This window comes from Osmerus mordax, chromosome 12 (assembly GCF_038355195.1).
Source record: "Osmerus mordax isolate fOsmMor3 chromosome 12, fOsmMor3.pri, whole genome shotgun sequence".
Lineage (NCBI taxonomy): Eukaryota > Metazoa > Chordata > Actinopteri > Osmeriformes > Osmeridae > Osmerus > Osmerus mordax.
In genome coordinates, this window is record NC_090061.1 from 13,829,807 (window position 1) to 13,857,698 (window position 27,892).

General features: G+C 50.5%; 1 protein-coding gene across 2 annotated transcripts; it reads right to left on the bottom strand.

Moving 5' to 3' along the window:
* Positions 1–3,548: 3,548 nt before the first annotated feature.
* On the bottom strand, positions 3,549–27,682 carry frmpd1b (FERM and PDZ domain containing 1b). Of its 2 annotated transcripts, none has more exons than XM_067247904.1 (17): positions 27,535–27,682; positions 20,038–20,188; positions 17,266–17,376; positions 16,130–16,299; positions 14,690–14,792; positions 13,900–13,945; positions 13,590–13,694; positions 13,156–13,251; positions 12,701–12,826; positions 12,318–12,437; positions 11,877–12,010; positions 11,441–11,567; positions 11,088–11,180; positions 10,391–10,573; positions 10,008–10,155; positions 8,669–9,730; positions 3,549–8,528 (listed from the first exon to the last, which is right to left on the bottom strand). In XM_067247904.1, exons 3-17 carry the CDS (start codon positions 17,370–17,372, stop codon positions 5,758–5,760), a joined length of 5,391 nt encoding a protein of 1,796 aa, XP_067104005.1. In that variant the 5' UTR covers positions 17,373–17,376; positions 20,038–20,188; positions 27,535–27,682; the 3' UTR covers positions 3,549–5,757. The 2 variants fall into 2 exon arrangements, with proteins under 2 accessions (XP_067104005.1, XP_067104004.1); XM_067247903.1 differs by having other exon boundaries at positions 9,954–10,155.
* Between the last annotated feature and the right edge of the window lie 210 nt (positions 27,683–27,892).

The following is a 27,892-nucleotide window of genomic DNA, read 5'->3' on the forward strand; positions in this document are numbered from 1 at the left end:
GTCAAGGTCACATGACTGAAATGGTACGCACACATCAGCCTAGATACAACCTGTGCCAGGGTCCAAATGAAATGCCCATGTTGTCACACAGTAATTAAAGTCATATGTTGTCGTTAGGGTAACGAAAACAATTCAATCGATGAACTTAATAAAGCCGCATTCACATGTGATTGAACATGATTGACGATCCTAATTGAGATTGACTGATTGTTTTGTAAGCACCTTTGTTGATGTTGTTTGACCCGAGGCATTTTTCATTGGTTTGATAAAACCCATTTATAAAAATGACCAAGAGCAAGTCTTCAAGAATAGTTGATATTGTTGCTCAACAAATCGGCCTTTTTTTATTGGGTGTGATTATTCATCTGTCCAACCAATAGATCCTTAACTTTGGTCCTCATGTGAACTCAGGGATGCTGATTGTTTGCCAACTGATTCTACCAATCAGTCATTTTAGACTGTACTTATTTAGTTTTCTGCAGTGTAACTGTTTGTAAGTGAGCACCCTGTAAGTATTACTTGAACACTTAGTTTAATTGAATATCAGTATACTCAGAGACACAGAAGACCTAAGGAAAGGTATATTTTAGTCCTAACCAGTTAGTCCAAACCATGTCATTGTCATCAATGCAAATATAAATGAATTGTGACGGGGATGGGGGAAATCCAATTTTGTTGTTGCTTGTGAGTTCTGAAGTGCTATTTGTAGTGTGTGTGTTTGTCTGTAGTGAGTTTTTAAAGTGCCCATCAGTTAAAAGTGGAAGTAAAATGAGTGTATCACCCTCACCTTGTTTCTTCTTTTTAAGATGAATTGAAAAACACGAGTCAATGGTCACAGTCATGCAATCCCCACATCATATTTATGTTGTGCCTCTGCTGTATGGGAGACAGTTAATTAAGCCTTGCCGACCAAATGTATCTGCCTTTGCCCCTCCGTCCAGTTTCCTGCTAGCTCTCTCTCTTTGTCTCTTTTTCTCTGTCTGTCTCTCTCTCTCTATGACTGCTGTACGCTCATTCTCCCCTCTGCTCGTAACCCCTGTTGACATAATGGGCTCAGATTTCAAGCTTGAGTAGAGGCAGTCTCCATGCTGCACCCTGCCCTGGATGTGACAGGCCGGATTGGAGATGCATGCTACTAGGGCGATGAGATCAGGCCAAGGAGAGAGGGAGAACCAGGGACAGAGAGAGAGAGTGAGAGTGCGAGACGGAGAGGGAGAGCCAGAGAGAGACGGAGAGGGAGAGACAAAGAGAGACGGAGAGGGAGAGCCAGAGAGAGAGACGGAGAGGGAGAGACAGAGAGAGACGGAGAGGGAGAGACAGAGAGAGACGGAGAGGGAGAGACAAAGAGAGACGGAGAGGGAGAGCCAGAGAGAGACGGAGAGGGAGAGCCAGAGAGAGACGGAGAGGGAGAGACAAAGAGAGACGGAGAGGGAGAGCCAGAGAGAGACGGAGAGGGAGAGCCAGAGAGAGACGGAGAGGGAGAGACAGAGAGAGACGGAGAGGGAGAGCCAGAGGGAGAGACAGAGAGAGAGACAGAGGGAGACAGAGAGAGAGACAGAGGGAGAGACAGAGGGAGAGCCAGAGGGAGAGACAGAGAGAGAGACAGAGGGAGACAGAGAGAGAGACAGAGGGAGAGACAGAGGGAGAGACAGAGGGAGAGCCAGAGGGAGAGACAGAGAGAGAGACAGAGGGAGACAGAGAGAGAGACAGAGGGAGAGATAGAAGGGGGGGGGGGGGATGGCGCTTCAGTACTGAGTAAGAAATGAGCGAGGGATATTAAATGTTGATGAAAGAGAAGAGGAAGAAGCCCAGAGCTGCCGTTCATTATTAGCAGGCCGTCCTGTTCCTATCCATCACTAAAGACCAGTCCAGATTCTCTAGGGTTTGTATATTTGATTTCACAAGTATGACTTTGATCATTCGTTCCTGTGAAGTGGGACTCATCAAGCATGAAATTACGTGGATTGTATGTAACTATTATTGCATAGTTTTTGAAATGCAAGATTTGTACCACAGGTGCACAGGTCTCACCACAGGTGAGAAACTTCGAAATTAAGGAATCAAATATCCAGTGGCTAAAGAGCTATTACCGGATTATTTGTAGAAAGTTCAACAAATTCTAATTGGTTAATTGTAAATTTTGGACATTTAATACCTATAATGGCTATCAATGATTTGGGGAACGTGTATATTTTTGTAAGTAGACATTAGAATGTTTTATAAAAGTGAATCGCTTCTGAAACTTTAAGAGTGTGGGTGTCATTATTTAATGTCAGCTAACGTTCTCATGACAGTAAACACACCGCTCGTACTGAGTCATGTCTTACAACTGAACCAAACCTTCAGCATTCTGCACTGAACAGTCACAACACAAAAGTCATGGGATTGGTTGTTGGCCTGGCACCTGTTGTACCAAGGCCAAAGGTCATCTCACAGACGTCACTCAGTTTGCATATATTGCATAAGGAGCCTCCAGCTCTAGGCTGTGAGGATACTTGAACTGCTGGATGAGTGAGATATTTTCTTCATATCTGGTTATACGGCTAGGATATGAAAGCTGTAGCATACCTCTTACTGTGCCCTAGAGGGGCACAGTTTACATTTATATTATTCATTTGACTGCCAAACACTAGGTTGTGATGGAGCAATGATCCGGTATCTTTAGTAATAAACATCTGTAATCAATCATTTAAGTAAATTCTTCTTTGCCTACGGATTCTTCCCAAGTGGAAATCATTTCAGTGAGCAAGAGATGAAAGCATGTTTACAGATCATAACTTCCTGAAAACAAAAGCTGTGTGTCTAGAAAATGTACGCATGTGCACACATTGGGGTATATGGGGATTTCAGCTGCAGTCTAGTTTGGCAGTTAGCCCAGTGCCCATTTGACAACTGGCACAGGATTAATCTTGGGAAGATTTGTACGAAGGCTGTTCGTCTGGCTGAAGTTATGGTACAGCCAGGGGTCTGAAACCTCAGGATCACGGCTGACAAGTCAGACAGGGAAGACCGATCAGATTAAGGGCAATCCGTCAGAGGGACTTGGGACCGAAGAGGATGAGTTTACTGAACAGAAAGTCGTCTGGCAGCTCAGTTGAAGCAGGCATTTTATTTCGGAGTACTTTTGTGAGGAAGGTTTAATGCTTCAACTGACCAGCTGTGTGACCTATTTGAGAATTCTGACTGTGGAAACCTCCTGAATGTGTTTTTGTTACTTCAATTCTTTGTCTTTGCAACAAAACAAAAAAAGAGTTGTCATCGAAAGGTAATTCTCCAGAATCCCGTGGTACCATGTGTTCTGTGGTATCTCACACGTCGGCCTACTTGATTTGGAGGTTGGAAGGACAACTAGTTTTGGAACCAGTTCAACTCAGCTCTGCTGCTTGCTCTTCAAATATTTACCTCAAGGTTCAACTTATGGTCAAATGAATGGTCCCGGTTCATAAATTTTTCACTGAAAATGCATTTTATGCAGTCCTAAGTTTGGGCGTTCCTTCTCTGACCAAAAAAAAGATAAATTAACCTTGAGCACAAAGCACGTCAAAATATGAGAACTATGCATTGTATTTATTTCCAAACAATACTTTAATTAATATGCATTAATTCGAGGTGGGAAGTGATTCCAAGTCTGTCCATTAATGTACAAGTTTAAAAATAAACATGGATTCAGGGAGGTTTCTTGCTATTGAAACACTTGCTACGAGAGACAGAGACTTCAACACTCCAGCGGTCTGTGAATTCAAGTCTACAACCCATGATTAGATAGTGCTACACAGGAAGGAACCGTCAACTGCAGCTCCGTTGATATAAAACGGCTAAACGCTTTCCACCACAATGTTACAGTGGGTATAAATACAGGACAACTTGTAGGAAACATCAGTAGGAAATGGAAGATCTAAAACTATTACTCTGGTTTCCTCTTCATGTTTGCTAAGGCCATCAACGACATGACAGTCTCCTTGTACAACATCCGTTGCAAAGTCACTTGTTAAAACACTATTTCTAACATTGTGAAATCAGGCATTTGTTACGAGCCGGTGTTGACTTGGCTGGGATCAAATCCCTACTTAACCAATGTGTTTACTTTTGTTGGCGGATTTCGTTCATAGCTAAAAGGGATATGACAGCATCATCTTACTGTTTGTGTCAGAGGATGAAAAGTCTCCCCCGCTCATGGCTGAAGAGGTTCAATGGAAAGAAGGGTGCATTAACGGTCTGATGCTACATGATTCAGCTTGACCAGAAACATGAAAATAACAGTAATATCAAAATATCAAAGGCAGAACAGTATTCAGTCGTAAAAGGAACCTTTCTACAGTAAACTGAATGTCGGAAGAACACCTGATGTTGACCTATGTCGCCTCATTGCTATGAAACACACATCATGCAGGACACAGTTCCAAGTCAGAAATGTAACTATCTAATAGTCTTTCATTTCCTTGGGAAGCGCTCTGTGTCAGGTTTCTGATTTTCAGATGTTTTATGTTAATTCAACATAATAAGAAGTTAATGATAGTCTTGTGGCTACTGTATGTGGAAAAGAGTGTGTGATTACTTTAAGTTTGCATAGCCATAAATAACCAAGATACAGAACTGGACATACACAGACAAATAGATATAAATGAATATCTATAGTTCTGATTAAAACTTACGTAATTAGTCAGGAAGTCAATTTGTCTGTGTTCAGGAACATGGCAGAGAGGTATAGAATTCAAATTGTGTTTCTGTGTTACACGACTTTGGGTAGTTGCTTCAAGCCCAAGTTAAACGTAACAGTCAGCCTTGTGCATTAATCGTCCAGGACGTTTTAAACAAAGTGTTATAAAATACCAAATGGAGTCACTTCCCGCCTTTTTCACGGCCCATTCTAAAAACCATAGACGCCTCATTTGGAGTTTTCTATATATTACTGCATAAATATATAAGGGGTTAGTGAGGGGGGTTTCAATACAAGCATTCACACACAAGTAGTTAGTCAATAGCTATAAACTGAATTGTACCGTTCATAAATGAAAGATTTTACTTCTGTAAAAGTACAGTTTGAAACCTGCTGCTGTTGTATCGTGTCTTTCAAAATGAATGTTTTTTTCTTCTTATTATTGATCCCAATCTATTTGACGTAAACTTCTAGTTGTTGCTGTGGAAAATACGCAGTACAGTTACAAACTGCACTTTTGATAAAAAGCTGCAAAATATGTCAATAATACAGTTTCATTTCCTCAGCCAAGACCAGCCAATAAGGGGGGAGGTAGACAAATCGCATGACATACCAAGAAACTGACGGAAACATCCAGTGACATCCTTGTGGCCTTTGAGCAGAGACCTCCACAGACCAGGGTGTGCAAACATTGTAAAAATAAATACATAAATACAGACATGTATAATTCATACATACATGTATCATAAAATAAGAGTTATAAGATAGTTATAAAATTCCTATTTACAAATGCATAGTCCTGATAAGTCCATCAGGAGGCCTAGCAATGGCAGTCAATTCAAGTGGAAGGAGTTCCTTTCTTCCTTTTAGGGATATGTTTTGGCGTGTGTGTGTGTGTGTGTGTGTGTGCGGTCTGTAGTGGTGTGCATGGCACTAACAGTACAAGCATGTGTTCTATTTAGAGACACACACCAAATCCCTCTGTGCTAAGGAAGCAACACATCCACAGCCCTTTCCTCCTCCTCCTCCTTTCTAAGGTCCTCCCCTCAGCATGTCGCCATGGTCACAGCATGGAAAGAGGGGCTTTCAGAGTTCAGAGGTCAGAAGTGAAGAGGTACGTGGCCCGCCGGGTCCCCCGCGTCCGGCGAGCGCATGCGGAACAGCTGCGTGAGCGTGAACACTGACGAGATCAGCACCGTGCAACGTTTAGCCAGCATCCTCACCCCTTCGCCCTCCCCCTGCCCCTGCCCGGACCCTCCTCCGCCGCCCCCGGCCGCCCCAACCCCGGCCCCTGCCGTCTCCACCACGCCGACAAACTCCCGGTAAAGCCCGACGATCTCCTTCAGCTTCTCCAGAGCCTCCTCATCCTGACAGGAGTCGCCCTCCCCTCCGCCCCCCGGGGGGAGAGGAGGCGCCCCGTGGAGGCAGACGCCACACCCAGGGCACGGCTGCGTCCTCAGGCAGGCGGCCGAGAGCTGCACCAGAGCGCCGAAGCTGTTGGACAGGGAGCGGAGGGCCTCGTCGGGCGCCCAGCCCACCCGCGTGGCCCGCTGGCACCCCGACGCCAGCCGCCGCGCCTCCGCCTGCAGCAGACTCCGCTCGGCCTCCGACAAGGGCGCGGGGCTGGCCCCTCCGCAACCCGGGACGTCTCCGCCTCCCTCCGGTACCTGGAGGTGATTGGACGAATCGGGGACGGCGAGTCCGTTGTCTGTCCTCTCCTCGTGGCGCGCGTCGGTCTCGGCCGGCTCTGATGGTGGTGGTGGTGGGGGTGGAGGGTTGGCCGTGCCCCTCTCCAGCACCAGCATCAGCTGGTCGATGTCCTGCCGCAGCGAGGCGAAGCCCCCCTTCAGCCCTCCGTAGCGCTTGTTGGTGAGGGAGAGCAGGGCGCCGGCGGAGGGGGGCGTGGGGGAGACAGGGCGGGAGAGCATGGGGCTGAGCTCCGAGGAGGCGGTGGAGAGGGTGGACAGGGGCCGCGGCGTGTCCCGGAGCAGGGACAGGATGTTGGGGGACGGGGCGGTGGGGGAGGGAACCGGGGTAGGCCGGGCGGGCTTGGCGGCGGGCCTCGTGCGGCGGGAGAACTCGTAGATGGTGAGCTCCTCGTCAAAGCCGCAGCCGTCCTCGCCGGCGCCGGTGAAGCAGTTGGCGTACACGGTGCGGCAGCCGCAGGCCTCGTGGTGCGGCGGGGGGGGAGGAGGGTCCTCTCCCTGGGACGAGCACGGGGAGTCGCCCCCCAGGGGGAGACCCCCTCCGGAGACCCCGCCCAGCCCCACCTCAGAGTGGGGTCGTGACTGGGGCTGCTCTGACTTACAGGAGCCCAGGAACCCGTAAGGCCCCGAGACCTTCCCCTCCCCAGGAGCTCCGTTCTCCGTCGCACCCTGGCCGGGAGGCGGGCCGTCCGTCCCCTGGGCGTCTTTCCCGCGCTGGGTCACCTCCTTAGCTTCTTTGATGGTCGCTATGACGACCTCGGCCCCGTCCTCCAACGTCTTCCCTTTCTCCCTCTTGATCCCCGTCTCCATCTCCTTGGCCGCCGCCGTTGCGCTCTTGCCCGAGTCCGACGCCACGCTGACCGACAGGACAGACAGGCCCGAGCCAAACCCGGAGGTGTCTCCTCCGTTCAGGGAGCCGGAGGAGGGGTAGTCCAGGGTTCCCAGGATCTCCTGGGAGCGGGTCATGTACCAGGGCAGCGCCTGGATCCTCCCGCGGAGGGCCGACGCCGGCAGCCGGCCCCCTAGACTGGAGGAGCTGACCCTCAGGTCGGACCCAGAACCGGAGCGCCCTGGCTCCCCCACCCCTGACTTGGAGGAGGAGGAGGAGGTGAGTGAGGTGGTCATGCAGGCGGGGGGTTCTGTGCTCTTGGGGGAGAGGCTCTCGTGGCTGAGGGAGACCCGCCTGCCGGATGGGACGCTGCCGTTGCGGCCGCCCCAGGGGTGGAGGCCATTCGGGGGGCTGACGCCCTCCTTGGGCACCCCCTTCACGGAGCCCAGGGGTTCCTGGGGAGAGACGGGCGAGGTGGCAGGGAGGGATAAGGGGTGGAGCGACGAGGGAGAGGTTTTGGGAGAATGGGATGGGGGGATGGTGAGGCATAACTTAAGGTCATCTCCAGAAGCCGAACGTGGAAAAGGAGAAAGGTTCCTTTTTTTCTGACTCGAAGCCACCCGGTCACCCCCATTTATGCCCTCGTGCCCCTCCACCTTGGGCAGGGGAACCCCGTTCGTTTGCGTCTCAGCCTTGGGTGTTTGTTTGTCACCAGTGATCTGAGCAGTGTCTCTTAGAAGCTTGTGATGAGGTCCATTCTGAGGTTTGGGTCCATTCTCAGGTTTCGGTCCATTTGCAGGGATAGGCCCGTTCTCCTGCTTGCTAGGCGCATTCTCCTTCCTGGCCCCGTTCTCCAGAGTGGTGGGGTGTCGCGGTGGGGGGGGTGGAGGGTGAGCCTGCTGGCTGCTCCGTACGGCTGTGATGAGAGGGGAGGATATGGGCATCCCCCCCGCCCCGGAGGTGACCGATTTAAACTCCATGGTGTCTGGCTCCATCTCCAGGAGCTCTCTGGAGAGGTGCCCCGCCGCATCGCCGTTACAGTGGGCGTACGGGGCCCCGCGGAGCTGGGGGGAGCGGGGCGGCACCATCTGAGGCTTGGGGGCCAGGGGGGGCTTGGGGGGCAGGGGTGGGGGTTTGGCCTTTGCTTCGACCCTCCGGGAGGACAGGGTCGGGGGGCCGGGGGACAGATGGCTCCCCTGCTTCGGAGCAAGGGGGGGTGGAGGAGGCCTCTTGGGAAGGGGCGACGAAGGCTCGCTCTCTGGGACGGAGGGCAGCCCGTTTCCTGCGACACTGTGACGATTGGCGTGCTTCCTGTCTGCTCCATCCAAACAGTTCTCTGCGAGATTTAGAGATAGAAAGAAGAGGAGAGAGGGGGAGTGAGGGAGAACACAGAAAGATGGAGGTTGACATTGTGAGGGAGAGATAACCGTCCCTTTAAGAAAGAAAGAAATCGCAAAAGATGTCGAGTCAGCCAACCTGTGATGTGCTCCGGGACCGGAGGGGTGAATCGCTCCTGCGCATCGAAGAACTCATCCTCTGACTCGGACCAACTTTCTCTGTGGGGAGGTCTGGGGTTCGGGGAGGGCGTCAGGAACAGTCCCTCCTCGTCCTTGGAGTGGTGCTGTTGAGACTCGGGCCCCTGGTCGTCGCAGGAGGCGTGGTGCTGGGGGATTCTGGGTAGGAGTCTCTGTGTGTTGCCGCTGCTGAGAGCGCTGTGGAAAGGCATGCTGTCCACCAGCCTCAGGTCTCTGTGACTGGGGATCTTGGTGATGCGTCTCAGCTCTGCCTCCCTCTCCTCCTCCTCCTCCTCATCCTCCTCTTCCTCCTCGTCGCTGGTGGCCTCGGGGGGGCTCGGGAGGAAGTCCGCCTGCGAGAGCTCCGCGAAGCACAGGCACGAGCTGTCGTTGCCCCGGTAACTCAGGTTGGTGGGCCGGGCGGGGGCTGAACTGGTGCTTGCAGCCTGGCCTGGTTTGGACGAGTTGTCTCTCTGGCGCTGTGGAGAGGGAGGGACTTCCAGGAGGAAGGGGTGGTGGACGTCCAGGCTGGAGGGCCCCTCGGCAGGGTGAGGGGGCCACGGGGCAGAGCCCCCCTCGCGGATGGCATCCAGGCGGGCGAGGGCCACGGCAGGGTCTCCTCTGGCTGTGCCGCCGCTCTCCTCCAGGGCGGCGCTCAGGGATCCGCTGGACAGACTGGAGAAGCTGCTGTTGACCCGTGGGTCCGTGTGGTACCAGTTGGTCTCCAGCGTCGCTCCCTGGTCTGGATTGGCCCGACTTCCCGTCGCCCCCTTCTCCTCGTCCTCGCCTCCCTCGTTGCCGACGTCCGCCGTCACGATGATCTTCACTTCCTGTTGGCCTTCTTTCTCCCGCTCTCTTTCCCTCCCTCTGTTCTCTCCCCGGGCGTGCTCCCCCTCTCTCCTCCAGGCCTCCCGGTCTCGCTCCTTACCGCCTGCTGCTGACCGCCTGCGGCTGGCCGGCTGCTCCACTGGGTAGTCCTCGTCTGACGTGTCATCAGAGTCGCTACAGCACCGGGACACGTAACCTAGCAACACAAACAGAAAAGAAAAAGAAAAAAAGAAGAAAAAACACTATTTTGTCAGTGAACTTGCATTCATCTGTGAATGATATGCTCAAAAAAGATGATATGAGTGACTTTGAGCTGTACCCCTACTAGGTGATATCCACGTATCAACCGCAATAAATAAATAATATCAATATCAAGCCAAAAAAAAATGGGTAGCGTAGTTAAACTTTTTTTTGCTCACTTGTCAGCGACTCATAGCACACTCCCTCTATAACGGCGAACTTCCCACACACACCTTCTTCTGCCGGTATCCGGTGCACCCGCACTTTGGGGCGCCCCAGACGTAAGATGTTGACATTGGGGTCCACCAGGAGCTTGCAGTAGCCCCCCAGCAGACAGGCCAGGTCTTTGGCTGCCAGCGAGTCCATGAGTAAGGCAAATGGCTGGATGGAGAAGTGGAGGGAGTAGGAGGAAGGAAAATACAGGAACGGGGGAGAGGAGAAGAGAGGTGTAGAGAGACAGAGGTGTGTGTGAGTGTGTGTATGCATGTGTGTGTGTGTCTGTATGCATGTATGGGTGTGTATGCATGTGTTTGTGTGCATGTATGTGTGTGCGTGTGTATGCATGTGTGTGTGCGTATGTGTGTGTGTGTGTGTATGTGTGTGCGCGTGCGCCTACCTTCATGTCGTGCAGTGAGATCCTCAGCAGGCTGACTCTGTCCGACTCGGAGAGCAGCTCCACCCTGCTGATGCTGCTGAAGTCCACCAGGGTGGACACCATGTTCAGCTTGTGGTTCACCACCTGGCTCAGGCCGTAGCGAGCCCCCACCAGCAGACTGACCACAGCCTCCCTGTCCTGCAGCTGGGGAGGGAGAGGGAGGCCAGATGGTGGGGGATAGCACAGGGAGAGAGAGAGAGAGAGAGAGAGAGAGAGAGAGGAGAGAGAGAGAGAGAGAGAGAGAGAGAGAGAGAGAGAGAGAGAGAGAGAGAGAGAGAGAGAGAGAGAGAGAGAGAGAGAGATAGAGAGAGAGGGAGAGAGGGAGAGAGGGAGGGAGGGAGGGAGGGAGGGAGGGAGGGAGGGAGGGAGGGAGGGAGGGAGGGAGGGAGGGAGGGAGGGAGGGAGGAGAGAGAGAGAGAGAGAGAGAGAGAGAGAGAGAGAGAGAGAGAGAGAAATCAAAATAAGTGTGAGATATTGAACCCGCTGAACAAACTCTCTCTCTCCGTCCTGCAATCTCTTGATCGGCCTCTATCTCTCTCCTTCTCTCCCTCTCTCTCTCTCTATCTTCTGACTCTTTCACTCTCTTTTCTACAGAGACATCTCTGTGAAGGATCTTCAAAAGCGGAGTCAGACAGAAAGCAGCGGCAGTCAACCTTACCATCATGGTAGCGTTGTAGGAGCGCCCCCCGTAGGAGATGAGCTCTCCTAGCTGGATGAGGTAGGCCAGACGAGCCTGGGTGGCAGAGATCACCTGAGGGGGTGGAGAGAGAGAGGGAGGGGGGGGAGAGATAGAGAGGGGGGGGAGGGGGGGGGAGAGGTAGGGTAATGGAGGAGAAACAGGGAAGGAAACGGAGTCAAAGAGGGAGAATACGTGTGCAAGAGAGGAGATGACCTAGAAAGTCGGGAACCTACGCAAGAACTCATCCATTAAACATCCTTTCACATCCACACCTTCTAACCTCCTCCCCCGCCTGCCTCCGTCTCTCCGTCTCTCTTCCCCTCTGTGCCTACCTTCTGGCCCGGCTCCATCAGAGACTGGATCTTCTTGAGGTGGTAGCTGATGGCCTTGGTCAGGTCCTTCTCTCTCATGTTGCTGAGCAGCGTGGGCGAGATGAAGCTGTCCAGACCAAACTCCTTCCTGTCCGCGCAGGAAGACAACAGCACGTCGATTGACATTGACGCGTGCGTGCGTGTATGAGTGTGTGTGTGTGTTTTGTGTGAAGGAGTGAGGGGGAGCGACCGACAGGGTGAAAGGCAGTGAGCGGGGATGGAGACAAAGACGAAAGAGAGGAGCAGGAAGTCGAGTCTTAGAGAACAGCAGGGCGTGTATGTGAGCGTGTGTGTGTGTGTGAGCGTGTGTGCGTGTATGTAAGCGTGTGTGTGTGTGTGAGCGTGTGTGGGTGTGTATGTGAGCGTGTGTGCGTGTCTGTGCGCGCGCGTGACTCACTTGATGCTCTTAATGGAGGTCCGGGTTTGTCCGCAGCTGTCCAGTCTCTCGTGCATGTGCAGCGCGGCCAGACGCAGAGCTGTGTTACACTTCATCTCCACGGCAAAGCGCTCCTGAAGAACGTCCCCCACGCTCTGCGCCCACAGACACACACCCACGTGAAAACATGAAACACGTGCCGACGCGTCGACAAGAAAACGCACGCCCGTATCCGCACACAAACGCACACGGGAAAACGCGCACATGCACGAAAACACACACAAGCACACGCGCACGATACGTTTGCGGCATGGAGGCACGCGCAACACGGACGCGCCCCGGGTGTCGCACTCTGCAGAAGAATTATGCAAATAAACCGTTTCCTCTTCACTGAAGGCTAAACCTGTTTTGACCACTTCCTCTGCAGTCGGCCTACAGGAGCAAGCATGGGTGGGGTCTCACCTGCAGGAAGAGGTATTCAAAGGCAGCGGGGTCGTCCTGCAGCAGGTCCACAGGGTCCTTGGGCATGAAGCATACCCTGAACAGACACCTGTAGTCATGGGAGTCCTTCTTCTGCACCACCTGAGGGCCGACACACACACACACACACAGAGGCTTGTGTGAGAATCAATACTGCGGATCTAATTAGAGCGCACAGTGTGTGGGGCTGGCAGTGGGGAAAGGGCAAAGATACCAGTGTGCGTGTGTGTGTGTATGTGAAGGAGACAGGGTGGGGGGGTGAAAGAAAAGAAAAGAAAGAAAGGAGAGAAGTGGGAGGGAGTATGTGTGTGTATAAGTGTATATGTGTGTGTGTGTGTGTGGGGGGGGGGGGGGACGTCCCCCACCTTCTGGATGAGCTCGTCCTCGTGCAGTAACAGCAGCTTGTTGATGCTGTACTGCTGCTCCAGCGCCAGAGAGAAGTACTCGATGGAGCGTATGGACAACTTGTCCTTCAGAGTCATCATGATGTCCTGGAACGACAGCAACACCTCCGTCAACACACACACACACACACCACACGCACACACACACACCGCACGCACACGCAAACCCTCGCTACGCGAACCCCTCTCTATCAAATACCTCCTCTCACAAGCACCTGTCAACCTAGTCACGTACTCCACCACTGGGATGTCAGCATCCTGGAAGCGGCTGTTATGAGCTATTCCCACCTGACGAGAGTTCCCAGAATGCATCTGAAGTTATGGCAACACTAATGGGCAGCCCAGATTAAGAGGATGCTATGTTTTGGATTGATGGACAGTCGGTGATCACTTTTCAGAGAGCTCAGTGTCGCTACCTTGATGGTGGTGGTGTGGTCGAACTTGAAGGCCTTGGTCTGGCCGTTCTCCAGGTAGACCTTCAGAACGTTGGGCAGGAACAAAAGAGAGTTTCCCTGGAGAACAACAACAACACAGGAGAACAAGGACAGAACATTAGAACGCTCAGAAGAACATGTTCCCCAAAGAACCCTAAGGTTTCACACAGAACTCTTTCTAGCTCCGTAAAAGTGCTACTTATAAATGTGAACGGTTCCTTTTGACCTTACAAAGTCACCTTTTTGTCAAATTGTTGTACCGCAAATAGCATCCTACCCAGTACACTAGATGTACGTTTACATTTACATTTAGTCATTTAGAGGCTGAAGAGGAAGAGAGGGATTAAGGGGTGAATGGAGAGAAGGACAGAACACAAAACAGGTAGAAGCATTGCATGATGGGTAGCAATCCTAACCTGAGTGTGACCATTGACAACCACTTCCTCTGCAAAGCGCACTTTGACCGGGTTACTCTTCAGACGAGCTCTCTTTTCTGCCGACATGATGGACGATTTGGGATTCTGGGACACACACACACGCTTACACTGTTACAAAAGCTTGGCAATGATTTCACTCACCCAAAAAATTATACACATACAAACACACCCACATATAGTTGATTTATTCACACAAAGAAACACAAAGTACATTCTGCGCACACACACACACACACTATGTATGACATAAATGTCTTGTTTAGTGTTAGAGGCCCTTTCTAATACTCACTGTCAAGTGCCTTAGGATCGTCATGGTGACAGAATCCTCCAAGTCCCTGAGATGAAAGACAAAGATCAATGCTGCAGTCCATCTGTCATGTTGACCACCATGGACCCTTGACCCGACTCAGCAAGGTCACACATGCAGACTCATCCACAGGGACCCCCCCACCCCCCCCCACCCCCGCCCTTCTCTCCCCCCACATACACACACTAGCCAGATGTGTTTTTGTCTATGTGCATGCTGCCATACTGGATCCATAGAGTCACTGGTCTGGGACACTGGGAGAGGAACTGGTCTGGGAGAGGAACTGGTCTGGGAGAGGAACTGGTCTGGGAGAGGAACTGGTCTGGGACACTGGGAGAGGAACTGGTCTGGGAGAGGAACTGGTCTGGGAGAGGAACTGTTCTGGGACACTGGGAGAGGAACTGGTCTGGGAGAGGAACTGTTCTGGGACACTGGGAGAGGAACTGGTCTGGGAGAGGAACTGGTCTGGGACACTGGGAGAGGAACTGGTCTGGGAGAGGAACTGGTCTGGGACACTGGGAGAGGAACTGGTCTGGGAGAGGAACTGGTCTGGGAGAGGAACTGGTCTGGGACACTGGGAGAGGAACTGGTCTGGGAGAGGAACTGGTCTGGGACACTGGGAGAGGAACTGGTCTGGGACACTGGGAGAGGAACTGGTAAGGAACAGCAGGATCAGAGAAAGAAAGAAATAACGAACGAAAGAAAGAAAGAAGGAAAGAAGGAAAGAAAGATCCAGATCCAGAGACGGATGATGCTCCCACAGCCTGCTCACCTCATGATGTCTTCCACCTGCTCTGATCCCAGCTCCTCCACCACCGTGTCATTAATCTGCAGCACCTGATCTCCTGGGAAGAGCATCCCGTCTGCTGGGCCCCCTACACACACACACACACACACACAGGCACGCACACACACACACACACAGGCACGCACACACACACACACACACACAGGCACGCACACACACACACACACACAGGCACGCACACACACGCACACACACACAGGCACGCACACACACACACACACACAGGCACGCACACACACACACACCAAGAAAGATTTTTTATGTACACAATGTTTCAGACATTTATGATTCCTCTGCGGCACAATGTGCTTACAGTTACTGCTCTGGGAACACAAACACACACACACACACAGAGTACACTAGCAGCTCTGAGGATGTGCTGAAGGGGTTAAGGTTATTCTGGGTCCTCTCCAGCCTCTGTACTCTGCCTAGTTATTTATACTGATTTGTCTTCAGGCCAGAGAGCATGACTGAGGCACAGCAGTTTCTCTCCACCCTCACACACACTCACACACACACACAAACACACTCACACACACACACAAACACATTCACACACATACACACACCTTCTTCCCAGCAAATCCCTGGTCCCTCTCTCCTAACTACTGACAACATATGGCACTGTCAAACACACACACACACACACACAGACACACACACAGGCAAACACACACACACACTCACTCTTTCCCATCACCGGGCCAGCCAACCCCTTGCCGAGCTATCTTGCCGGTGCTGCCAAAGCTCTGATCCCTGCAGCGCTCCTCTCTCACATTCTCTCCCTCTCTCTTTCTTCCTCTCCCTTCGTTCCTCTCTCACCCCCCCCCCTTGCCCTGTCAGGGCCTCACTGATTTCCTCTGTTCCCTAAGGTGATGCATTCATCTTCCTTTCACTCTGTCCCTTCCCCTTCCGCAGCCATCCCTCCTCTCTCTCTCTCTCTCTCTCTCTGTCTCTCTCTCTCTGTCTCTCTCTCTCTCTCTTTTACTGTCTGATTCTCAGGCAGCAGGGGGGCTCCTCTGAGACGCTCTCATTTGCTTTAGGAGAGAGACAGAGGAAGGACTCTCTCTTTCTGTCTCTCTCTGTCTTTTAATTCACTCTCTCTCTGTCTCTCTCTGTCTCTCTCTTTGTCTCTCTCTCTGTCTCTCTCTCTGTCTCTAAATTAAAAGTGGTTGAATCTAAAAAGGATGAGCAGGTGGCTCATCTGGCACACTGCCCAGCAGACTAAAATGCCAGTAGGGAAAATTCCTGCTGTGTGTGTACATGTGTGTGCGTGCGTGTGTGCATGTGTGTGTGCGTATGCGCTATGGGCAAGTCCACTGTTGCATGAAGTAGGTGGCCATTTCGGCTGAACATGGAGTGCTGTACCTCTTCCTGACAAACACACACACACACACACAGTACCTGTAGCCACATCCCTGACCAGCAGGGGCAGGTAGGGGGTGAGAGTGAAGCCATGGCCTCCAAGGTCCAAAACTGGGTCTCGGGTGATTTGGACTGTCAGCCTCACCGGAAAGTTCTGACTGGACACACTCCCCGATCGCTCTGACTTGCCATCGCCAAGGATACGCTCTCTTAGGGAGGGGACAAACAAGGGTCAGGGGGGTCTATAGGTTGAGGAGTCTGAGAAAGCAGCTGGTGTGTGAGTGTGTGTCTGTGAATGTGTGTGTGTGAGTGTGTGTATGCATGCCCCCCTCATTGGCTGTGTTCCTACCTTCTGAGAGACTGACAGGTGTGTCTGTGTTCCTACCTGCTGAGAGACTGACAGGTGTGTCTGTGTTCCTACCTGCTGAGAGACTGACAGGTGTGTCTGTGTTCCTACCTTCTGAGAGACTGACAGGTGTGTCTGTGTTCCTACCTGCTGAGAGACTGACAGGTGTGTCTGTGTTCCTACCTGCTGAGAGACTGACAGGTGTGTCTGTGTTCCTACCTGCTGAGAGACTGACAGGTGTGTCTGTGTTCCTACCTTCTGAGAGACTGACAGGTGTGTCTGTGTTCCTACCTTCTGAGAGACTGACAGGTTTGTCTGAGTTTCTACCTGCTGAGAGACTGACAGGTGTGTCTGTGTTCCTACCTGCTGAGAGACTGACAGGTGTGTCTGTGTTCCTACCTGCTGAGAGACTGACAGGTGTGTCTGTGTTCCTACCTGCTGAGAGACTGACAGGTGTGTCTGTGTTCCTACCTTCTGAGAGACTGACAGGTTTGTCTGAGTTTCTACCTGCTGAGAGACTGACAGGTGTGTCTGTGTTCCTACCTGCTGAGAGACTGACAGGTGTGTCTGTGTTCCTACCTTCTGAGAGACTGACAGGTGTCTGTGTTCCTACCTGCTGAGAGACTGACAGGTGTGTCTGTGTTCCTACCTGCTGGGAGACTGACAGGTGTGTCTGTGTTCCTACCTTCTGAGAGACTGACAGGTGTGTCTGTGTTCCTACCTGCTGGGAGACTGACAGGTGTGTCTGTGTTCCTACCTGCTGGGAGACTGACAGGTGTGTCTGTGTTCCTACCTGCTGAGAGACTGACAGGTGTGTCTGTGTTCCTACCTGCTGAGAGACTCGCGGGTGCGTCGGAGGATGGTGCCCACAACCTGCTGCACCCGGCTGCCGTGGCGATGCGGAGACCTGCTCCTACTCCTCTCCTTCTCCTCCATTTAACTGCAGAGAGAGAGGGAGAGAGAGAGAGAGAGAGAGAGAGAGAGAGAGAGAGAGAGAGAAAGACTGATGATGAGAAATAAAACTTGATAGATGAGACAGTTAGAGGCAAAAAGAGGCTTGCCACAGAGTAGCGAGGACATAGTGTGCAGTACAATGCATAATGTAATATATGAACACGTATATATGTAGCGTATATATAAAATGTAAACAAGATTATAAATGCCCCCCAAAAAATATTTAAATACGCACTTAGATGTGGTGGGAGGAACACACACTTCTTTCGGTCTGACACATTTACAGTTTTACACAAACATGAATGATCTCTCTCTCTCTTACTGTTAGTCACACACACACACAAATACGCTTCGTGTTTCAGTGTTTATCATTACTGACAGCACTGCAGCAATGCACTTTTTGCATTGCCTGGCCTTTATGTAGAAACACGGGGGGTGGAGGGGTGGGGGGAGTAACAAGGCACGGGGGGGGGGGGGGGGGGGGGTTGTAACATTTTCATCAAATCCCTGAGAAGTGTGGTCAGCACTCAGATCACAACTCAAGGCCAACCACATCAGCCCTCCTCGATACTGATTCCTCCCCAGGAACCAATCAATAGCCAGCGTTGCCTCTGCCATATTTATCCTCTGGTAATTCGTCGACAAGCTTTATCCTCTGTTAGCACATACAAGGTGCATATGGGGTCACTATAAGGCTACATTACACTGAGAGGGTTAGCGCTTTACGTTTCCTGGATTGGATTGGATTCTCACACTGGGAGATGGAAGTTGCATTTGTATTAAAGTGGGTTTAAATGCTGCTTCTATTTAGTGACTGTTCGCACTGCTGTAGATAAACTTCCACTGGTTTATAGACCATTCAGACTGGCACAGCAGGGAGAGAGAGAAGGAGCGAGGGGGGGAGAGGCAAGGAGGCCCAGGAGAGAACAAGGGAGGGGAGGGTGAAAAAGAGGGAGGACGGGGAGAGAGGGAAGGGAAGGGAGAGAGAAGGGGAAGGAGGGGAGAGAGAGAGGAAAGGAGGGGAGAGGAGAGGGAGAGAGAGAGAGAAGGATGAGAGCGACAGAGAGAGAGAGGGAGGGAAGAGAATGGGGGAGGGGAGAGAGAGAGGTGAGAGATGTTAGCATAAACAGTAGAGAGTCTGATCGATATGGTTAACCATGATGAATCTCCTCCTGAAATAAGGTGATCAATACAGTCTCCCCTGCATCCTGCAGCTTAGCTTGATCAGTTCTCCCCAAAAAACAAGAAAGTTCCAGAAGGCGATAGAGAAACGAGAGCAACGTCTGAGGGAAAACACAGTTAGCTGTTTTACTGTCTGTATCAGCATGACAACAGAAAATACTGTTCTCATAAATCAAAGCAATGTATTTACCAATGCCAGAACCTGGTTCAAAACATGCAAATGTAAACTAGACAGCAGCCGTTTAGAAAGATTGAGGTTGACAGCCGTATCAACACAGTCATTACAGCAAATGGACAGATGTTCCTCTTCCTTCACAGCTCTTTCAGCCAACAGCAGATTTCCCCACCATCATCCACAGAGAGAACAGCAGCAACCACACATAAAATAGGCTAGCATGCTAAAACCCTCCTGATTGAAAAGCCAATGCTCTCGTTGCGGCTAATGCTAGGCTAAGGTGCTAACTCCATCCCCATTGAAATGAATGCTCTTTAAGCGCTAAAGCTAAGGCTCCGGGGGCACCATGAGTGTAGCCAGAGCTCTGGGCCTGTCCAGTAAGAGGATTATGGGGCCTCTCTCAGGGAGGGGTGTTACTTCGGCACCCTGCTGATCCTCACTGAGCCAGATTGATGTGGATGAGCGTAGGTCTGGATTGACAGCTGTGACTGGCCGGCCAGATGGGATATTGACGACCACTGCATCAATCAATGCCCGAGATGGACACTGGGAACTTGATCAGGTTCGGATCGAGTCAGGGTCAGTAGTTTGGCACGTGTGTCTGTTGGCGTGTGTGTGAGAGAAAAAGAGAGATGTGAGTGTGTACGTGTGTTTGCTTGTGTGAGGGAGGGCTGCACGTGTGTGTGAGAGTGAGTGTGTGTGTGTGTGTGTGAGCCCAGCTGTTCTGTAATGTATGGATACCAGTGCTGCAGTGAGTGCTGAGTCAGGTGAAGCCTCACCTTCTCTTGGTCACACACACCAGCTCACATAACATTGTCACACACACACACACACATGCAGACACGACCACAGACGACACACACCATGCTCCCTTTGCCCTTGCAGAGTCAGGATGTCAGATTGGGTGACAGTCTCTTCAGTCCAGCTGCACCTCCATCCATAAATACATGAGCACCTCCACAGCTTCCAGCTACGGGACTCTTTTTACACCCCTGTCCCAACTGTTCATAAAACATGACAGGATCCGGTGAGGATGTGAAAAACTAGGCTCTTTGTCTCTTTGTTTTCACAACCACTCCCTTGTTCCACCCAAATATTCCGTCCTTGACTGTCATGTGCTCTATCCAGGAAATCATATGGTTTTAGTAAAGGGTCATGTTACTGCAGTATCTACACTGACACAAACTAGAGTAGGAATCATGTGTATTGTGAAGGGTCTGTGTTAAAAGGATAATTCACTCAACATTCCTCTGCCTCAAAATGTGATTGGAGGTTGTGTCTGTCACTCACCGTGGGGTGGTGTGTCTCTTCTGGACTCCAGAACAGGAAAACCCTCGTGCCTTCTGTGACATCAGCTCCCCTGCCCCACCAGGATTGACCGAAAATAGGTGGATGGCGGTCCTTGCGTTCATCAGGACCAATCAGAATGAGTTCCAGCTACCTGCACAGGGCAGAACAGATTAATTGTTAGCGTTTCTGTTTCAATCTGTTAGTTGGGTCAAAAGGAGAGCGCACAACCATGACGATCATTAGGGAAGTGTGTCAGACTGATCAATAGGTGAAGACTGACGTTAACACAGACACAGGAACATGAGATTACTATAGCATCTGGGTAGGACCAGAGGCCACATGGCCATGTTTTAGAGGAACTTTTTGTCAACATGTTTTTATTTTCCTCATTGTTACAGTTCTCTAGAAGAAGAAAAAGAAAGGAAAAAATGAAAATGAAAAAAAAAAGAACCTGTCCTAATCCGTTGTTGATGTTCCTGGCACAGAGAACTCGTTGTGCAGATGTAACAGACAAACTGAACCAGTCTCTGCAATCTTCTAGAAACGGGCACCCTCCTCCCCCCCCCCTACTCCCCCCCCCCCCCCCCCCCCCCTCCATCCCCAGGCCGTGTCCCCACCCCCTAGGACAGCCCTTGTGGGTTGCCTGTGGAGGAGAAGGTGAGAATATGTAGCAGAAGAAGACAAAGTCTGAAGCCTCTGGTTGTCGGAATTAAATTTTCATGTCTCCCTGCCGTCTCCCGGCTTCGGCTGGACGCTTGTAAAAGGCGAGAGCACAGACTGGGAATCCCAGAGCGACCCAAGAGAAACCGTGCCAGCCCAACGCTATCTGGGCAAATCATGAAAGACAACTCTTTCATGTACACATCAGAGGAGATATAGCAAACCATAGAGGACCTAAAAAAAAGGAAGCGACTTCTGTTTGTGTGTGGTGAAACGCAAGCTCGGGTTGTGCCCGGTGTGAACGGAAGGTTCCAAAAATGAGAAACGACAAAGAGAAAGAAAAAAATTTAATGTTTACTGTCGCATCGGATGAAACTGTTTGAGGGTTGTCGCGTCCTGGGAATTTTCACATGGTATGAACTTAGACTCTTCCCTTATGGTCCCCTCGGTGCAGCTCACTCAAGGGGCCCTGTGTCCTCAACGCGGAGCTTGCTCGCCAGGCCCACTGTCGCGGCCCCGGCGTGCAGGCAGCTGAGGACGCAGACCTACACAGACTGCAGGGCACATGAATAATTCATGCGGCTAATGCAGCTAGCTCGCTAGGCCTCCAACCCAAGCAGTTCCTTCCTCCACTACACTCACCATGAGAGAGGGATGAAGGAACAAGAGGAGAAAGGGGGGGTGCAGAGGGTGTAGAGGTGAAGGGGAGGGGAAGGAAGGAGAGAATGGGGGCTGGAGGCCAAGAAAAGGGAAAGGGGTAGAGCAAGTAAAAGAAAATGTGCAATGCCAGGGGGAGAGAGAGAAAATGAAAGAGACAGAGAGAAAGAGAGAGACAGAGAGAGAGCGAGAGAGAGAGAGAGACAGAGAGAGAGACAGAGAGAGGGAGAGAAGGACAGGATATTGGAGAGGGAGCAGCCTCGGTGAGAATGTTAAAGAGGGTGAAGAGGGCAGCAGGAAGGGGGGATGAGTGACTGAAGTCGAAGAAAGAAAATGGGAGGAGTGACGAGGAAGAGAGAGAGAGTTGTTGAGAAACCTAGAGATGTGAGTGTGTGTTTGGCATTTCAGGGGGGGGGGGGGTAACTGATCAATGCAGTATCTCAGCCCTTTACAGAACAAACACAGCTTTGCAACTGACATTGATGAATGGTCAACTGTGAAATAAATAAATTAAGAGGCCAGTTGCTTTGTGAAAGAAGTTATATTGTGTACTCGGCTCCCCTTAAACCCAGACCTGTGTCAGCATTATAATCACTCCACTATTTTGTAACTCTGTTACACTGTGCTCTGCAGTGTGTTGGAATAAAAACCTAACTATGTGCTAACAGTGAATAACACTTCATTCCACTTTTCAATTACAAAAATTACTATTTTGATAGATTCAAGTGTGTTCTAGTATTTCTAGCATGATCTACTGTTCAATCGTGTTCTAGTGTTCTAGCGTTTTTTGTGTTCCAGCATGTTCCACTGTTCCAGTGTGTTCAACTGTTCCAGCCTGTTCTAGTGTTCCAGCATGTTCTACTGTTCCAGCATTTTCCACTGTTCCAGCCTATTCTACTGTTCCAGCATGTTCTACTGTTTCAGCATGTTCCACTGTTTCAGCATGTTCCACTGTTCCAGCATGTTCTACTGTTCCAGCCTGCTGTAGTGTTCCAGCATGTTCTACTGTACCAGTGTGTTCTAGATTTTGGGGAGTCATTGTACTGTTCCAGTCTGTCCTACGGTTTGTCTGTGTTCCACTTTACCAGTGTGTGTGTGTGTGTGTGTGTGTGTGTGTGTGGTGTTTGTTTGTGTGTGTGTGTCTGTTTGCCTGTCTGTTTTGTGAGTGAGTTTCTAATCCAGCTAGAGTCAATAGGAATCGTGACTGTCATGTTTATGAACAACTGTCACAGCCTCAAGTCTCCTCCCAAGCAGTTCCCTAAACACATCAGTGAAGTACTGTAGCCTATCTGCGCTCTCTCTTCCTCTTCAACATTCTCTCCCTTCCTCTATCGCCCTGACACGGTAATCTGACTGTTTGACGGAAGTCTTCAACTGCTGATTGTGAATATAGTAGAGGCTTGTTTCTGTTACACACACACACACACACACCCTCTCACTCTCTCATTTTGACATGTCATGCTAAAGCACACATCATCCTCCTCTCCCCCCCCCCTCTCTGTCTTAGTCTATCATTCTCTAACACACATTCTCTCGACACAATCAGATTTACTGAAACGTACACTCCCTCTCTGTCTCCAACTGCACACACGCACCACTGTCCTAATCAACACTCATCTCTTCCTCTACCATCCTTCCTCTCTTTCTCTTTCACACAGACTCTCACTGCTTCTGGTCTCTCGCTCTCTTTCTCCTCCCCTCCCTCTCTCTGAAGAGGTGAGGGTTGCTGCTGAATTAGAGGCCCTGGTCTTTGTCAGAGCCCTGCCAGCTGGACCGGAAATACTGTATCTAGCAGTCCAATTATCCACGCTAAGAGTAGCCAGTCCGGTCCGGGCCCAGTTAGACTGGTCTGGGATGCGCGGGTTTTTAGACACACAGCAATAACACGATAGGGTGTAGTTTCGCTAATACCTCGCAGGCTGGCCGCAGCATTCTGAGGGAACTTTCTACACATAGTTTTAATTTAGCCGTGGTATTCATTTAGCAGAAGCGGCACGGACAAACTACAGCAGCAGAGCAATCCGTTTAGCCTCCTCGCTGGAGGATATCATGAAATAAGAGTGGAAGAGTCCGGGTCCGGAGGGAGCGGCAAAGGTCTTTAAACTGGCCCATCCAACTACAGACACACACACGCACACATCCCACTCTCACACACATAAGAAGTACTTTGAATGCAGATCATCCCATCCTTAAAAACCTTGATTAACTCATGGTTAATCTGATAACCCCTGGTGTGTGCGTGTGTGTCTTTGAGTGGGCGTGCATGTGTGGGGGTCAGGTGGCTGAGCGGTGAGGGAATCGGGCTAGTAATCCGAAGGTTGCCAGTTCGATTCCCGGTCATGCAACTGACGTTGTGTCCTTGGGCAAGACACTTCACCCTACTTGCCTCGGGGGAATGTCCCTGTACTTACTGTAAGTCGCTCTGGATAAGAGCGTCTGCTAAATGACTAAATGTAAATGTAATGTGTTTGTGTGCATTTGTGTGTCTATGTGTGTGTCTCTGTGTGTGTTGAGTCAAAGCAGATGTACTTGCACCATGATAAACACCACAGCTCTTTTCTGGGGCCAACCAGTTGGCGGCTGTTGATGTCTAAGGCCTAAACAGGACCACTGAGTGACACACACCCTCCCCGGAGACCGTCTGACACGCAGGATGCAGCTGCAGCAACACATGAGGCGCACACACAAGCACACACACACACACAACAGAGGGGTCTACACAACCTCAAGACTAGACTGACAGCACAGTCCACCACAGACCAGCGCAAGGGTGGGGAGCTGTGTAGAACCTGGAATGTCCAACTGCCACATTACAACAACCGAGAGTCTATTAAAAGGGCAACTCCGTCAACAAACAAATAAATCAAATCGAGTTGGAATCCAAGGACGAATGAATGTGAAACCCTACGCGGAACAGCCTTCTCTCACTCTCATCCCTTGGGTGCTCTCCGGCTGATTGGGACTGTTGTTGTTATTGTACATTTATTCGTTTGTGTGCTCGATTGTGTGTCCGGTTGGCACGCGTCCACTTTCGCTGTGTCCAGACAGACTTTAATCAAATCAGTTGTCCAGTTATCCAGGCTGTCAGCTCATTCCATTAGGGTTAGGGAGACATAAGAAAGCAGAAAAGCCCTGTATTTTATGTCAGTTGCTTTCCACAAGGAGCACCCCCCCACACCCCACCCCCACCCCCTAACACACTACTAGATACTCAGGCGTCGCTTGTAGATTAATAGTTTGCCGTCGTGTTTCGGCTTTTCTTATCTGTGGCTGTGGTCTTGTGTTGTTGGAGGACTCCCTTGATACCGAGGGCAATAGGATGATGTGATTATGGGATGTTCCGAAGCGGAGGTATAGACCAGTCCACGGCATAGGCAATCTCTCCACTCACTGTTCCTCTTTCATTGTCCACCCTCACCTATCGCAATCCTCCACTGCCCTGTAAACAGTGAGGGTGATGCAAACCAAAACCACTAAGATAGTCACTCCAACAAGCTCACCTCCACCATGTTGCTTGCACTTTCTGTTTCAGCTTTCACATTAGTTATGGAAAGGGAACCTACTGAAGGTCATATTTTTACTGTCAAATAACAACAGTAAATGAACACTTGTGGAAGACACAGAATAAAGCCTATAGATTTAGTAACATATGTGTTTCAAGGCAACAACTTGAATTGAAAGGGTCCGTCAGCTGTTAGCTGTAGAAGCTTCTCTTACTGGGGTCTCCTGTGTCCTGTCACCACTGGGCGCTACCTGCCAGATACATGATGCCTTCCTTTTCCTCCACCAGGAGATGATGTAGATGTTGTTCCACATTGGGGCATGCCCATTAGTAGGCCTTGTGTGTCCTTTAGGCAATCCATCCATCCCCCCACTCCTCACCATCTCCCTCCCCTCTGACCTGATACAGACTGACCCCTTAGACAGTCACTAAATAGATCTCTGCTATTCAGATGAAAAGTAATCGACCAGTCAACAGTCGCTTGTCTGGGGTGTGGTGCTCTGAGTCTAATCACTTAACGACGTCCATTGATGATCGATGTAATGATTCATTGGGCGGGCAATCAGTTGAAGCAGACACCAGCATCAGCAGGCTATTTTGCCCTGGAGACAAGTGGGGGGGGGGGGGTCCTGTGTGTGTGTGTGTGTGTGTGTGTGTGTAGGGGAGAGAGTGGCAGATAAGTAGGGCAACAGAGCAGTCGCTAGGGCAGATCCAACTCAGGGAGGAGAACAACAGACAGACAGACAGACAGACAGACAGACAGACAGACAGACAGACAGACAGAGGCAGACATGCTCACTCAAAGCAATGAGGAAGGGAAGCAGTTAATGAGTGATGAGAAAGAGATACACAGTGAGAGAGAGAGAGAGAGAGAGAGGGGGGGGGGGAGAGAGAGAGAGAGAGAGAGAGAGAGAGGGGGGGGGGGGGGGGAGAGAGAGAGAGGGGGGGGAGAGAGAGAGAGAGAGAGAGAGAGAGAGAGAGGGGGGGGGGGGGAGAGAAAGTGAAAGAGAGTGAGAGAAGCAGTCTGAGAGGCAGATTAGTAGGCAAGCAGCGAGGCAGGCAGGCAGGCAGCAAGTCTTTCCTGATGTGCAAGTCCTGCAAGTCGTATTTCTCTTTTGGCTGAGTGACCTCAGAGCAACAGCTCCATCACATGTTTTGCTGTACATCCCTGAGTCATTGTGCTGCGCCTGCAGCTCTGGCATAACAGAGGCACACACCAAACGTGCACACACAACAAGTGCGTGAGAGGGTGTGCACGCACTACAGATCAACACCTAGTACATTTATACGTTACTGTGATACCTAGTACATTTACATTTAGCAGATGCTCTTATCCAGAGTGACTTACAGTAAGTACAGGGACATTCCCCCCGAGGCAAGTAGGGTGAAGTGCCTTCCCCAAGGACACAACGTTGTTTTGCACAGCCCGGAATCGAACCGGTAACCTTCAGATTACTAGCCCGACACCCTAACCGCTCAGCCACCTGACCCCAACACAATGCACTGGGAGCAGTTTACAGGGCAACACATGATCACCGAAATGCCAATCTTGGACAAATGTGTGTGTGATATTGTGTGTCTGTGAAAGCGCGAGAGAGTGAACATTACTAGTAATTTTCAACTGAACTGCTCTTTGTCCTAGGCCTATAGGTCTTGTGAAGTAAACTAGCCTACTTCTGAGACGGTTACAGCACACGTGTCAGTAAAATACTGAAATCAGTGGTCATAGAAAATTGTGTCATGCATTAAATAAAAGGGCCGGAAAGACAAAACGCATTGTTCCGGTCTAGTTGTGTTGCGCACGAGTCTCGACACACGGCATGGAAGAGCCCAGTAAATGTACGCCGCATTCTCTATTCCATATTGTGAGGCACGCGCTCTGGTCACTTACTTAAGGACCTCGCCGACGCCCATTAAAATTGACAACAATGTTGTGTCTTTTAGTATAGCGTCACGAACGACCAGAACACCTGTCATCTCCTTTTAGGGCTATTTGATGCATTTACTGTCTTTTTGCATTCATTGACCCAGATTGCATTGCCATTCAGAATTTCATCGTGCCATGTGTCTGGAAATTAGATGAGAATAAATGGATGAATGGCAAATACACTGTCAAGCCTACAAAATACTATGTGAAGACTAGCAGTGTGCTTCCCAAGGATACATCACAATAGCATACACCATTTCCAATTGAAAGCCGGAGAATGCATTCGATCATTTTATCGATTATACAGCCACGGCTAGTTTTATCATTTTAATGTGTCAAATAGCATGTTACATTACCATGCGCAGATACGCTATCTGAGTTGCAATCTAGCCTAATCACATTTTTCGTCCGGGACCACTGACGTCCAAAGGTTTTTAATCGTTGGAAGTGGTCGTGCCAGATTACACAGTAAACAAAGAAAAAATGGTCAGTCTTTTCTTTTGTTGTTCCCCTTGATAATCTTAATCCGATTTAAATCTCTGTCCTTTACTCTCCCCAATAGGGGGGTAGGGGCGTACACGCACCCCTCAGTCCAATTTCACCATTCCGATGGAATCAATGTATTTTCAAAGTGGAAAAATATCGCCTCACATTCAATGCAAGGTGCAGGTCGTATCGCCGGCGCTTCATCACCATCCTTCTACGTACAATAGACAATAAAAAGGCGAATAAATCGCGTAACCCAACTCACCTCGTGTTCTAGAGAGACGAACGGCGGAGTGGACCGGTAGGATCCTTTAGTGTAAACTAAAATAAAAATGCACAAAATAGCTTAGTATAAGACAATCTTCGTCCCGAACAGAATGGTGCGTGGGGGTTAGGGTTTACGTTGGATGCTGTCATCGTATTGGGATAGCTCTCGACCGCTTAATCCCCGGCCGTGAGCTCAGAAATAACCCACCCCCTCCCTCCATTCGTCTCCTTCTGCTGTCTCTCTCTTTTTCTCCCTCTCCCCCCTCTCTCTCCTTCACTGAGCGCTCCCTCTCCGTCTGCCCCGAGGACCCCCTCACAAGGTCAGTTTGATTTAGGGCAAGAAATAAAAATATCAT

What these genes read in the sequence shown, in the direction of transcription:
- frmpd1b (XM_067247903.1), bottom strand. Translation starts at nt 17,372, where the DNA reads ATGGAGGAGAAGGAGAGGAGTAGGAGCAGGTCTCCGCATCGCCACGGC. An exon ending in TGATGGAGCCGGGCCAGAAG is followed by an intron (nt 11,181 to 11,440) that starts GTAGGCACAGAG and finishes CCACCCCCTCAG; the next exon opens with GTGATCTCTGCCACCCAGGC. An exon ending in GTGCTATGAGTCGCTGACAA is followed by an intron (nt 9,731 to 9,953) that starts GTGAGCAAAAAA and finishes TTGTGTTGCTAG; the next exon opens with GTTACGTGTCCCGGTGCTGT.